Here is a 13,674-nt window from a genome sequence, read left to right as displayed (position 1 = left end):
TGCTCTGACGGTCCTGAAAAGTAATTGTTCAATCTTGCAATGCTTTGCCTTCATTTTTAGACTCCACATATGATCATCAACTTGCTTTTCCCATGTCCCTCAGGTGCATTCACCCCCAAGAGGTGCAGTACAAAACTGCCAAAGATAGTGAAAACCTGCAGCCTTGCCCTGAATCCCTCTCAAGGGGGCTACAGAAACCCACTTGGCCATCCTTACCAACTCGGTATGCAGAGTGGAGGTAGTGCAGACCCTGGGGGCTCACAGGCTGACTGTGCTGCTCATCCTCGGCAGGAAAACCCCCTGTAACAAGGGAGTTGGGCTGTGAGGACAGAGTTGTCAAGGAAGCACCCTGAATCGCTGGGAACGTTGATCCTGCATGGACACTGCCTACTGAAGAGAGCAAAACAGCAGCATTAGGACCCAGCACCAGTCTAAAAGAAGGTTTACTTGGGACATCATCTCCTTCACCTGACTGCCCCCTGCCAATGTAGGGTTATATTCCCCTAAACAGAACAATACAGGAAACAAAACCCACAGGCTTACAACTGAAATACAATGGGCCAGGAATAGCTCTATTTTGTTTGCAAGCTGGGCCTGACGGGGTCAGTTACATGTGTCCATCTCTTCTGCAGTATCTTGTGAACATGCACAAAATCCATGGTTTACATGTATGTGTTGATTCAAAGGCCTTTCCTATTATTAAATAAAATGTTTGGTTCTGATTTCTTGTCCAAGGAAACAGTCATGTGTATGTCTACACCTGATGAGAAACTGCTAGGAAAATTACTGAGCAGGAACAGTATTAAGTCACTCAAAGATCAAGTCCAACAATGCAAGGTTCTTCCACTTCAGCTGTACAACAGCTGTCACTCTGTTCAGGAAGACTGTTACTGGAGGCTGACCTCCAATCCATCCTTGGAAAGAACAGTCACTGCACACACTGGCAGCATGTAAAAACAGCAAGGAGACTTGAGAAGTTGTCACCTTCAGACACTTAACTAGTATGAGCAAAATCAAGGGAAATGACAGGTTTCAAGTGCAAATCCATTGCACTGTACCACCTGAACTTGTACCAATAGCAGTTAACAGAGTCACTAAGCTGCACTCTGACAACAGACCCAAATTTATCTGTCCCTCTCAAGAAAAGTACAAAGAGTAAAAACCAAGGTTTGCTTGAGAACTTCAGAGCAGAAATGCCATTAGGTGTGTGCACATTGTTACCCTTGTTTCATGGCTTCTCTGTGGTGCTACTACACCGGCTTGAGCAATGCTCTAAGTTCCTTTTCTTTTTCCTTCCATGTTTGCTACTGAATAGTTGAATACCTGAGAACAATGTGTCTCCAAGGAAAGATCTGTCTGACCTCCTCAGCCAAGGAGACAGAGTGCCAAACAACCCACAAAGTGGGGCAAAATTCATACTACGTTTCAAGTCTGGCCAAGGAGAATGACCCATAAGAATGAGCTAAATTACTGCCAGAACTCAGGCATCACCACATAATTACGTACTTCAGGAACAGTGAAACAGTACTGCAAGAACTGAAAACAAGTTTATGGAAGCCATAAACAATGGCAACTGGAAAGGGTGGGGTTGTTTTCTCTTTTCAGTATTTTGAGTGTTCTAGGATGAATTCACACTTCTGAAAGACTCATAACTCTTTGGAGGAGTACAGAAATGGTTTCTCACAATGAAAAGTCACAGCATCAGACTACAACTAGGGCTGGCAGCTGTCAGATCCTAAAGCCTTCAGGACTGTTCTATTTGCTTTTGTGGTGGCTTTTTAGCATCAAAATACAGGATAAAAAATAACTGAAAACATTCTCCTGATACTCTGAATATGACGGAGGCCAACACAACTCTCAAGTATTTTTGCACATACCAGTCTTCCAGCACCTACTGAGTTGCAAAACACTGTAAAAACAGGCAAGTATTACAGCCTCTCCAATGAGGAGTTAACAGAGATTGGGGTCAAGCATGACCCACTGGTGCAAAACTCCATGGCAATGACAGCATGTCCCCCAATTCAGTCAACATTTGTTGTCCCAGTGCCAGACACTACTTGATGGGTTTTCACCATCACTCAAGCCCCAGCACAACACATGAGCAGCCATTCCAAATGCCATTGACATGACTCTGACAAGACATCCGTCGTCTCTGTGCGTGTTCCACAGTTTGGGCACTGGCTGCCTCCAATCCTTTCAGGCAGGGAAAGACATTTAGTAATGCTTCTGTAGCAGAAGTCTGCCTGCTTCCTGCACTCTGTTCATCTGACCAAAAGGAATCACATGATTCTGCTCAAGATCGTCTATGCTCACCTTGCCCCAAGGAGAGCGGGAATAAAGTTTTTACAGGTTAGAAGTCAGATGGGCCAGGAGGGCTCCAAACATGTTTTAGTCTTGAGGCCTAAATAATCTCAGACTGGAAATTTAGCTAAACAGAAATTTATCTCTGCTAGCTGTATCAGGCCCCTTGGAAATCCCAGTACCCCTGAGCATGCACACCTTTAGAACGGCGTGCATTTAGCCAGAACTTTTCAGTGCAAGAACCCTCATTCCACCTGTAATCAATAAGGAACAGGCCCTCACTGGGGAACAGCTAAGAGACACAGTAAAGAAACCTCTGCTACACAGCCCAGAGCTGTAACTTACACGCTACATTGGAAGACAGCGACAGTCCCGTCTCACTGGGATAGGGATGCACCGCAATCTGCGTCATGGAGGGGACGGGCACGCCAGGGAAGGACACTGCTGTAGCTGCCAGTGACGGTGTGGTTACTGAGTAAGGGTACTGCGCCCCTATGAATGCTGGATGGACACCCTAAAACAGAAGGTACATTACAATGTCAAGTAATGTCTATTTTGCCTGACCATTTAGAAGTACTTCACAACATCGTGTCCCCACACAAGCCCCAGAGGTTCAAAGGCCCAGTCTGACAGGAAAACAAAGCAAAGGAACAACCTTGCACCGCAAGAGCATTACATCTGCTTGTTCTTCCTCCTTTTAAAAATCTAGTCGGTTTGCAGAAAACCACTCCAAGACCATCACAAATAGGCAAAGGTTAAAATAACCTTTATTTGGTTTTCCCACCATAGTCTCTATTTAGCCTGCAAGCTCTCAAGACAACAAGCTTTCTGTTCAGTGCCTTCTGAGAAACTTCAGAGCAAGAGAAATTAAAAACTACTGATGTATTATATTTTATATTCTCTTGAGACTTTAAATGCAGCCATAGAAGGCTCCTTATTGTGCAAATGCTGAGCTGGAGGGCCAAAGTAAGTGTCATCAATTGGCAAGTGAGAGCAGAAGCTGGATCTCAAGTCATGACAGGTCTGAGGCCCATGCTCTCCCCAATCCAACATACTCCCCCAGAAGCAGACACACAAGGTCACAGTGCACAGCCAAAACTCACCTGTGGATACGCCGAGCCAGGGACCGGGAAGACAGCTGGGCGTGGCATGTGCTGGATAGTGTGTCCAATATACTGGGGATTACAGGGGATGTGAGTCTGAAGGGTGGTGTAAGGGTGGAGACCCTGTGTGTGTGTATGTGCCATTGCTGGCCCTGCCACTGTGTGCTGCTGGTACATGGTTGACCCCACAGAGATCACTGGCATGACAGTTGCTGCAGCAGTTACTGCAGCTGCCACTGTCACCGTGGTCGGCTCTGAGGTCACCCGGCTGTCTGCCAAGCCACGCGCTGCTTCAGACGCAGCCCGTGCGCCACTGGCGCTGCAGCCAGTGGCACCTTCTCTCTGGGCTGGGGTCCCACCAACAGTCTGTTCATAAAGCCAGTACCACTGATGAGCTACTTCAAAGAGGACTTCTGGGTACACACCACCTCCTTTGGCTGCCTCTTCTACGGCCATGCAGGCCTTTTCCAGCATCAGGTTGTCCTGGGAGCAGTGAAACAAAAGAAGTCAAGAATGTAAAACAAGAAACACAAGAAGGAAAAACTACAAGAGGGGAAAAGTATAAGGCACTCTAAAACAACTAACACTATGGGGACCAGCCAGATGCTATGCAGCAGAATAACCAGTGTTATTCATGAAACATAAGAAATCCAGAGAACCAGGATTAAGGCTGTGCAGTAGCAAAGGAGTCAACCCCCCAGGTAACAGCAGCACATCCTTGATGCTAGAAATTGATGCCTTTTCCTGGTCTTAAAATCAAGAGTCAAACACTCTTAGAAGGGAAAAAGGGGTTTTACCTTGGTATTTATTTTAAGGATCCTTAGGTGCATTACGTCCAGGTTGAATGCACTGAAATGCACACTGCAATGCACCCCCAAAAGATCTGGTATAACATTACAGGTCTTACTAATTAGCATATCTAGCCAAAATTCCCCAGTGAAAGGCTTGAATGAGGGCCCCCCTCCCCCCCAGGAACCTTCCCCTGGATGGTTCTATCTTAGTTTACAGAATGGGTTCTGGAGAGGACCTTGGGGTCCGGGGCACCCTAACCCCTACCTACGAAGCTTCTAAAATGTTTCATCTCTCAGCTGAACAAACAAGTCCAAGAATGTAGGCAAAAAGCACTAAGAATACAGAAGTTGTAAAAAGGTATAACAGGGGTATAAAAGAAAAGGCAAAAAATCATCATGGCATCAAAATCAGCCTCCACTAGCAACTGCCATGTGATGCTTACCTGTTCCTTACACTGCACCAGAGCCCTCTGGATCTCATTTGGGTTCAGGGCATGGGCATGAGGCAGGCAGCTGAGTGCCAGTTCAGCAGCTGCCCGCACCATGTTGGAGTCTCTGGCCCGTGAAGCTCTGTCTGCCAATGATGCCACCTCTGGAGGAGTTAGATGTCCATCCCAACACTCCACCAAGATGTTCAAGGCTGCGCTACCAATCTCCATGGCCTGCCCTAAGAGGAAGAGTGAGAGAGACTCTCGCACCACTGTATGCCCAGCACAGTTACAGTCAGCTTTCTCTCAACAGCAGGTGCACTCTTCACTTCCTTCGAGCAGTGACAGAGCCCAGTTGCTTCCCTTAGGGGTCGCATGAAATTTAGGTGCTTCCTCCCAAAACACAGGACAAACAAGAGCCCTCAATGAGCAAGTGGTGAGTGAGGACACCATTACCTAAGTTAAGCTAAAATGCATTGGAAATAGCAAAAAGTACTTGCTATAGCTGATTTTAGTACCCACAAAGCAGTCTGGACTATCAGTCTATTTCATCATGTCAGGAAAACATGAATTTTCAAAAGTGTATTTTTTTAGGCCTCTAGAAGCCATATGGATAGGTAGTAGGTATGGGTGCAATCAGAAGGAGGAGGAACGTGAAAACTGAACACAGCCAAAAGAGCATGTTCAGACTTGACAAATGCCTGTCTCTTCAGCATACCTCTGAAGGAGAGGTAAAGACCGTCTCTGTATGAGAAGTGGGCTTTTTAGACTGAAGCATGCTGCAGTACCAACAAGAAGAGAGAGGTCACAAGAACTTTCCAGGCCAAAATAAGCACCACTGTGTAAATCACTGCTGATCAGCAACTACTGCAGCTGTGTGAGCTGCTTACACGGCTCCTACAGCACATCAGCATCACCATTTTCAAGAACCAGCTTGCTTCCCTACCCCCCTTTCCTGCCCAGAAGTAAGCATCCCAATAAAGTTTTGCTGTAACCTGTGATCCAAGAGACATGGGACGAGTAAGTTCGAGAGAGCCAGTTGGGAGACACGAAGTTGTGCAGCCCTAGTGCATACAGCCCAATCTCAAAGGCGCAGAGGTGAAGGTTGCGGTGTGGTCCCTGGTGCCCACCGCTGGAGGAAGGGTGGGTGAAGATAGAGGTACTGCTGTTTCCACCTGCTTTGATAAGGACTGTCTTGGCCAATTCAAAGTAGAAGTGAGCAGCTGCCTCTGAGGGCTGGTTTGGGACATGAGGAGCATGGCTCTCCAGCCGCCTCCCTTTATACCTAGAAGAAAGAGGAATCTTTCAGACAACAAGTACCCCAAGTTTGCCAGCTGGAGCTCCTGTCTTTGGGGTCCAGAGGAAACAAAGCAAATTTTCCCCATAAACTGTTTCTTGATGCACACGTGCCAAGTCCCCAACATCAGGCTTAGAGGTTGCCTCTCTGCATTCATTACCTGCCAACTTCCACAGTCTTTGCACGGGCTCCCCCACTGGCTCTCCTACTGCCACTGGAAGAGGAAGATCCCAGTGAATCACTTGAAGAACTGCTGATGCTGTCACTGTCCTGTCCTCTGCCCCAGGATGTTGTTGCCCAGCCCCCACGTAGGGGACGCCGACTGAGTGTTGGAGAACTGTCAGAGGTGGTTTCAGGAGCACTGCTGTCAATACTAGCCATGCCTACAACACCAGAACCAACACAGAAACATCACCAGGGTTGGTAAATGTAATGCAGGTAGGTAAACTCCTAATCATATTACCTGCAGTACCAACTAAGATCAGTTATGTCAGCAACTGCCTTACGGCTAGCAGGCATTCATTGTAAAATAAGAGAGATTAAATCAAATCAATTTGGCCACAGACATCAGTGTCATTTTGTAGTTCTTGCATTAAAATGCAGAAGAGTCCAAGAACAAGGTATCTTTTTTCCCCTTCACACCATCACAGCCCCTCAATCCACCTGCCAAGCTTTGTGGCAGAGTATAACAACAAGAAGCAAATATACATACAAAGTCAAGTTCCACAGATTATACGAATAAGAAGAAAACCCCTTAGATATATGCTGCACAACCTTCACATCCTCTGCCTCTAACTTACACCCTTTCCAAGAGAAGTGTAGAGAGGCAGCGGCTTCTCTGAATTTGTTTCTGAATCCAGGAGCACAGTGCTGCACTTCCAGAGTCAGCAATCATTCAGCTCCAGGTATCTAATCCATCACACAGAACGTAACTGGTGCAAGAATGGCATATTAACTTGCCATACAGAAAGGGGCAGGAAATTTATGGAGCAAATCTTATTTGTCCATGTCAAACATCTCAGAGACACTCAGCTGCTTCTGTTGTACAGGAAAGGCTGACAAGTAAAATCACAGAGTCACAGAACAGGTTGCTCAAAGTCCCATCCAACCAGGTCTTGAACACTCCCAGGGATGGGGTATCTCTGTGCAACCTGTTCAGAGCCTCACAACCCTCACAATAAAGAACTTCTTCCTAATGTCTAATCTAAATCTCTCCTCTTTCAGTTTAAAGCTGTTATCCTTTGTCATATCACTACATGTCCTTGTAAAAAGTTCCTCTCTGGCTCTCTTGTGCGAACAAGGGGTAAACCCCAGCAGACTGCCTAACAGAGCACTAGATGCTGTATGAACTAGTCCATTCCCACCTGTGTGTTTCTTCTTCTGCCTGACAGGTGAACCCCAGCATCTCCCATTGTATCCACCTCGGTTTCCAAGGGCCAGACGACTGGGGACCTTTCCTTCTTGTTTCAAAACAGTGGCCTCAGCAGCTGGCTCACAGGGAGACCTCTGAGAGCTCTCTGCATAAACAGCACACAGTAAACATCATCTTGTTTCTGTATCTCTAAAACCAGACATGGCCATTTAAAAGATATAAATAACAAAAGGTAAAGAATTTTTATAAAATGAATAGTATTTATGAGCAGGATTATCTCAGTTTTCTTTCAGTTATTAAGCACATCATCTGACACTCGGCCAAGAACATTTAAGTCAAGATTTAGAAAATAGGCTGCAACTATGGAAAATTTTAGCATAGCTGGTACAAAGCACTTCTCACCCTGTGCACTCTTCTCCACAAAGTTCTCAGGACTGCTCTGGACTGCAGTGCTTACAGCAGCTTGCTGAGTGACAGAAGTCCCTGGAAGCTGCTGGATAGCTGCAGCAGACTGGGCAGCATGTTTGGAAGGAGATTTTTGATTTGCAACTGTAGGCTTGCTGGATGAGTAGAAGGAACTCAGTGTCTGTGGTTTGTGAGTTTGACTCTCTCTGTCCAGGAGTTTGTCTAAAATCTTTAACAACAAGGGGAAGAAAAAAAAAGGCACTCAGCAGAAGGGTAAGAGACCAGGCATTACACTTAGAGGGAAAATATCAAATAAACTTCCTGGTGGACAACAAATTTAATTTGCTGGGGCAAAAAAGAAAATGCTTGTTCTCTAGAAAATAGGCATCATCTTCCTGCACTAAACAGTAGCGCAACGCACACTTAAGAGCCATGTGGTCTGTGTTACTTGAGGAAGCAAAGACTCAGTAATAACTCATTTTCACTTGAAACACCCACTGACTTTATTTGAATGTGGCAGTTCTCAACCCCAACATGTCCTCCCCCGAGGGGGGAGAAAGTCCTTGCCAGGAATAAGAGACGAACGGGACTTTTGGATCTTCTCGGTCTTCAGATTGTTTATTATATCTTATCAGTAATTTACATGCCACCAACATAGCATGAAGCAGAGCAAGTACCAAAAGGCAAATGCAGGAAAACTCAAGGCCTTTTAAAAGTAAACTACCCAATCGTTACTAAGTACATACATTATTTTTACTTTTTTACCAATGCCTAATGAACTATCCATTCACATAGCCCTGTACTGCAGCATTTCCTAACCAATCATTCTGTGCTACCAACACTGCAGAAAATGGAGTAGGTGAAGAAGGACGAGACCTGAAAAACCACAGGGATCCTCCATCTTGCCTTCATCTACTTACCATACTAATAAACCTAAAAACTCTAAATTTTTCACCCTTAAACAAACTACATATTATACCACCACCTAACTCACTCTCTTGTAGATTCTAATTCATCCCAAAGCTTTGGCAGCCTTCTCCATGGACAAAGGTTAAAAACAGTGTTTTCCTGGGGGAATGGGTCATTCAGGACAGGCAGAGAAACATGCCCTGCTCTTTGGTTCCAACACCTGAAAAGCACCCAAAACTCACAAAAAAGTAGTAGCTCTGGTATATCAAGGACAGAATGGAGGATTCTAAATTTAGCTCTGCCAGATGTTGTTGTTTAAGTTACAAAAATTCCATGCTCACCATTCAGAAAATCCTTTCACACATTATTGAGAAACTGGCAAAGCCACTAGAGAAAACTGCCTTACACTGGCCTACAGTAATGCTTTGTTGTCTTAATTTATTATGTAAGTGGGGAACAATGCATCACCACATTTTAAGGGTTTGTCCACTTCTACTGTTTGTTCTCCAGATTTAATCAACACCACAAGTCTGACGGACCATTTATGTGCAGATGATTGATACCACAGCATCTCTGGATAAGAGCATAGCAAAAGTGCTTCTCTTTCAGGAGACAAAAAGACACTAATAATGTACTTGCTGTGTAGGAGGACTTTGGAATATAAAAGATTAATAAAACCCTTTCTGAAGCTTCAGCAGTTTTCAGTATTTTTTTCTTCCTCTGGGGTGGAGAGCCAGAGTTTTACTCTCTCTCTTGCATAGGAAATTAAGACACAGGTGTACTGAACTAATATATCAAAGAGGTGAGAGGTTAAGAAACAGAGGCTTTGCTAGGTATACTATTCTGCAAGCCAATATCCCTGCAGCAAAACATATGCAATCCCCAGACCACACACGGACTACACACTGAAAAAACACTTCGGAGAGAACTTGTCTTAGCAGGTAAACAAAAGCAATAAAAGCAGTGACAACACATCTCCTGAATGGACCTTAAGAAACCCATGGAAAGAGTGCCTCTCCCAGGGAATGCACGCTGCACAATCAGGTTTGGGATCAGTGGATGAATATAAATACCACAATATAGCTTGTAAAACATCAGTATGTGACACAGCAACTTATACTCACTGGCAAAACTATCAAATCCATCAAAACCTAAACATAGTTTGCCTTCCATCTCCCTCTCCCCTTTCAAAGGGAAACTCACCTTCTTCAGCTTAGACTGATCATCCTTGTAAGTAATCATCAGGGCTAGTGCCAGATCCCCTTTCTCCCTTCGTGTGCCTTCACACAACAGAGGATGTTCTGCTTCACTGACAGTTGTTTTCATACCTGCAGCCCATAAAAGAGAGGATGAAGAGACAAGTGAGTTAATGGGACTACACTACATCCTGAGCACTATCTATACCTCAGACTGTTTTATTCCCCTCACTGTTACAGGCAAAATAAGATTTTTTTCCTCCTATTTTTCTGTTAACTTCAGAAATAGGCCATGAATAAACAGAAGCTGCTGTCTGTCCCTAGAATACTAAGTTCGTTACAACTGTCAGAACAACCATATATTAAAAGGCCACAGGAAGAGTCCAGGCAAGCCTAAAACCCTATCTTGAATCAAAACTTTTGGTTTCTGCAGATATTACAAGCCAGCATTCCAACACCATAAAAACCTCATCATCTTCCTTTCAGAGATGAGGCAACAGAGAACAGGCCTTGTCTAATCCCTTTTATTCCTTTTTGCATACTGCTTTAAAACAGGCATACAGTATTGTCATAACATGTATATAATCACTGCTTTGTTGCTGAAGCAAATGAGGCAAGAATTCAGTATTATGCTAAGATCCTGAATTATATGATAAAGCTTGAGAGTACTTCTGCTAGTCTTTCACTACCATTGTCTAGTCTCTTCTGAAATGATTGTCTTTTGTTCTCTGAAACTGTCCATCTCCATTGAAGTCCAGGCAATACATATTTTATGACAAAAGAGCAAGCAGAATGCTAAAATGCATGTTACTACTTAAACATTGAGGTCTCATCCCATATTCTTCTTCCATTTTTTCACAGCTTTGCAAAGATACCTCAACCCTGGCAGGTAGAATCCTGCATCTGGTTCTGTCAAACTGTGCAAACACTTCCATTTCTGCATCAAACTGGAATGAACTATTAACTGTCACCATTCAAAATGGGAAAGGCTGCAGAACATGGTTGAAGGCAGACTTTTCTTGTAAAAGATTCTTACCAAGGGCAGCAACAGCTGCCTCAAAACCAAGCTCTTCATCTCCAGGCATTTCATTATTCCAATTACGGCTTGGGGGTCTAGAGCCTGTAGGAGAAACCACTGAAAGAAGACAACAGAATTAGTGTTCAGCTTTCAAAGCTAAGGCTTCAAAGCAAAAGACATTTCTGAGAGCTTTCTGAATTTGTAGAGCTTCCTGTGGTCCTGTTCTTAGCCTCATACCAGTTTCAAGACCACAGCACCTTGTGGGGCTTTTTTCCCATTTCTCTCTCTAACCTCAGGAGGCTCCAAACCAGGCAAGTATATTGCCAAGTCAATCTTCTAATTCCAGGTTTTTGTGTTCTTTTTAAATTCTAGATTTATATCAGCTTCCTCTGAATATAACCAGCACAAAAGCAGAAAAGTCAGTAGTTCATTTTACAAACACACACAGAGTGCTGAAATGTGTTAAAGGTGCAGTTGTTTTCAAATGTAGGCAGAAGGAGAAACAGTTCCACTGAGGAACAAAATATCTTTAAAGCAACATAGAGGCAAGTGCAAGCAACAGCGCATGAAGAATAAAACTCTGGTTGTTCTCATACAGAAGACAGTTTCATTTTGAAAATCCCTCAAGACCTGGCATCTCAGAATATGCCCTGCACACACTCAGGCCAATACAGTCAGTACCTGGAGTGCACAGGACATCAAATATAAAGCTTGCCAACATCAGAGGCAGGACAGGACGGTAATCACACAATGTCCCTTCTCGCAGTTCTTCAGCTCTTCCTCGAATAGTGTTCATCTCATTGGTGCCCAAGGGAATCTTCTTCAAGAGGGCTGCAATCTCAGATTCCTGATAAGCCAGCTTCACCTGGTATTATCCACAAAGAAACAGAAGAAAAGCTGTCAACAGCACAGTTCCCCTGTGGGGAGCAGACCATTTTCCCCTTTACATAAAGTACAGCAACAGTTTTTATTGGTTTATTAAATGATAGCAACGCTTATCAGCCTAGCCACCTTTGCCATTCTCTCCACAATGAAAACAGGTTTTCAAATCTAAGAACAGTCTTGCTTCATATTTATACACAAAATTTCTTACTCAAATGATCACTCTTCAGCTGCATACAGAAAAAATGCATAAGCTCTCATAAGAACATCAGCAGAAGTATCTGACTGGATAGGCCAGTGGAAAAGGTGGTTACTTGTATTGTAGGAAGAAAGGATGCTATGTTAATCGATACACCCATTTGAGACATCAGAGACTGATTAGCAGAAGAATGGGCACAGCATGGAAGCACACATGCCATCAGGATGAAGACATTTCACTACTATGTGCCTGTATTCTCTCCATTCTTAACACGTGAAAGCAGTAGTTTGCTTTTAGGTAGCAAGTGACAACCAATCTCACAATCTTCTAATCAGACCACAAGAAGTACAAATAATTAGCGTAAAAATTGTAGTTGGTGGATATCTAGCAACAATACGCACTCTGAGGGACTGAACAACCCTGCAGTAAAAAAGCAAGGTGGCTGTAAACCACACAGACAAGGTCTTTACTTCACTATTCTTTTTCAGAATAGGAATCCTAATAATAATCAAGGTGTGTCCAAAATAATATGCTCACCCAGGGCATAAGCTTGCCTGCCAATGAATGAGGTATCAGCAAAGGCAACAATTTTCAAACATGCAATAATCACACCAATTTGCCCTAAGGAATAACTTCCAATCATTTCACCAATACAAATATGAAAAAATATGGATATTTACAAATGACTTTATTTTCCCCAGATTAGAGAAGCAAACTGAAAACATATTTAAGATAAGAAGTAGGCTATTCTAATCAAAATAATACATTCATAAAAGATTTTGTACTCATCTAAATATTTTAAGGCCTATAGCTTCACGTGAAATCAAAGACCTTTTGGCCCATGAAGTCTGAGCTTCCTTTTAATGAAAGTAACAACAGCTGAAGTGATATTCCTAATCATTTTTCTGGCAGATCATGTGCTAATGGGATGTGCACTCAATTTAGTTCCACTGCAATTCATTTTACGAAAACATAGAAAAGCATAACCAAACTTCAGGTGTTGAAATTTAAACCATGTGAGCAAACACATTCCAACAGAGTAATGTTGTTTATGGATACTGTCGTTTTGAGATATTTCATACCTCCAGAGCCTTGGTAGAGGCAGGTGGTCTCTGCAGCTCCAGAGCAAACATTCCTATTCGGAAGGCCAGGTTGTGGTACTCCAGCCGCTCACTCAACACAGTCAGCAAGAAAGCAGCTTTAGACAAGGTGTTGGTTGCCATCCATGTCTGCTTGCTGGTTGATACCTTGTTCTTTTTGCCCTGTTTGAGGAGGAATTTGTCACAGGACGCTTTCCTAAACATCCTAAATGACTCTATGCTTGTCTTCTAATCCTTTGCAGTAGTTATACACAGGAGAAAGAATAAAATACATTTTATTTAGATTAAATTTAGATTTTTTTCCTTATGCAGAGGAATCTCAAATTTCAGTGGTTACCATTGAACATCATTGCTTCCCCTATGTCACCCCAGCACAACACAGTGGAAGAGCTGGCCTGTGGACAAGACACATGTCCACTATTGGACTGATGCTGTGCAGGCAGATGTTGCACGCCCGTCCCTTCCAAGGGAACCCTTCCATACAACAAACACTGCTTAGTGTCACTACAGGTGAGTTTCCAGAAGTTTATGCTTATTTCTTTCTTGTCCAACCCTTTTATCCTGAAACAGCAAAACTACTAACATTTCCAGCGAGGTACACTATGAAATAGGAGACTAAGGTTTTGAAGAGAATCACAAGAAACAGGGTCTCCTGCACAGAGATGCCCTACAA

General features: G+C 43.7%; 1 protein-coding gene across 2 annotated transcripts in view; it reads right to left on the bottom strand.

The window, feature by feature from the left end:
• The window catches only part of ZSWIM8 (zinc finger SWIM-type containing 8), a 56,562-nt gene that overhangs the window by 4,619 nt on the left and 38,269 nt on the right, over nt 1-13,674 (bottom strand). Inside the window, exons 12-23 of one of the 2 annotated variants that reach the window (XM_032115704.1) lie at nt 12,984-13,163; nt 11,502-11,685; nt 10,839-10,937; nt 9,810-9,934; nt 7,695-7,926; nt 7,285-7,437; nt 6,081-6,303; nt 5,619-5,908; nt 4,639-4,862; nt 3,405-3,887; nt 2,647-2,815; nt 217-390 (exon numbers count right to left, since the gene is read on the bottom strand). In XM_032115704.1, coding sequence (XP_031971595.1) covers nt 217-390; nt 2,647-2,815; nt 3,405-3,887; nt 4,639-4,862; nt 5,619-5,908; nt 6,081-6,303; nt 7,285-7,437; nt 7,695-7,926; nt 9,810-9,934; nt 10,839-10,937; nt 11,502-11,685; nt 12,984-13,163 — 2,536 coding nt within the window. The remainder of the gene's footprint in view (nt 1-216; nt 391-2,646; nt 2,816-3,404; nt 3,888-4,638; nt 4,863-5,618; nt 5,909-6,080; nt 6,304-7,284; nt 7,438-7,694; nt 7,927-9,809; nt 9,935-10,838; nt 10,938-11,501; nt 11,686-12,983; nt 13,164-13,674) is intronic. The other variant, XM_032115705.1, reaches the window with a different exon arrangement.

This window comes from Corvus moneduloides, chromosome 8 (genome assembly GCF_009650955.1).
Source record: "Corvus moneduloides isolate bCorMon1 chromosome 8, bCorMon1.pri, whole genome shotgun sequence".
NCBI classification, from domain to species: domain Eukaryota; kingdom Metazoa; phylum Chordata; class Aves; order Passeriformes; family Corvidae; genus Corvus; species Corvus moneduloides.
This window is presented reverse-complemented; position numbering and strand designations above follow the sequence as displayed.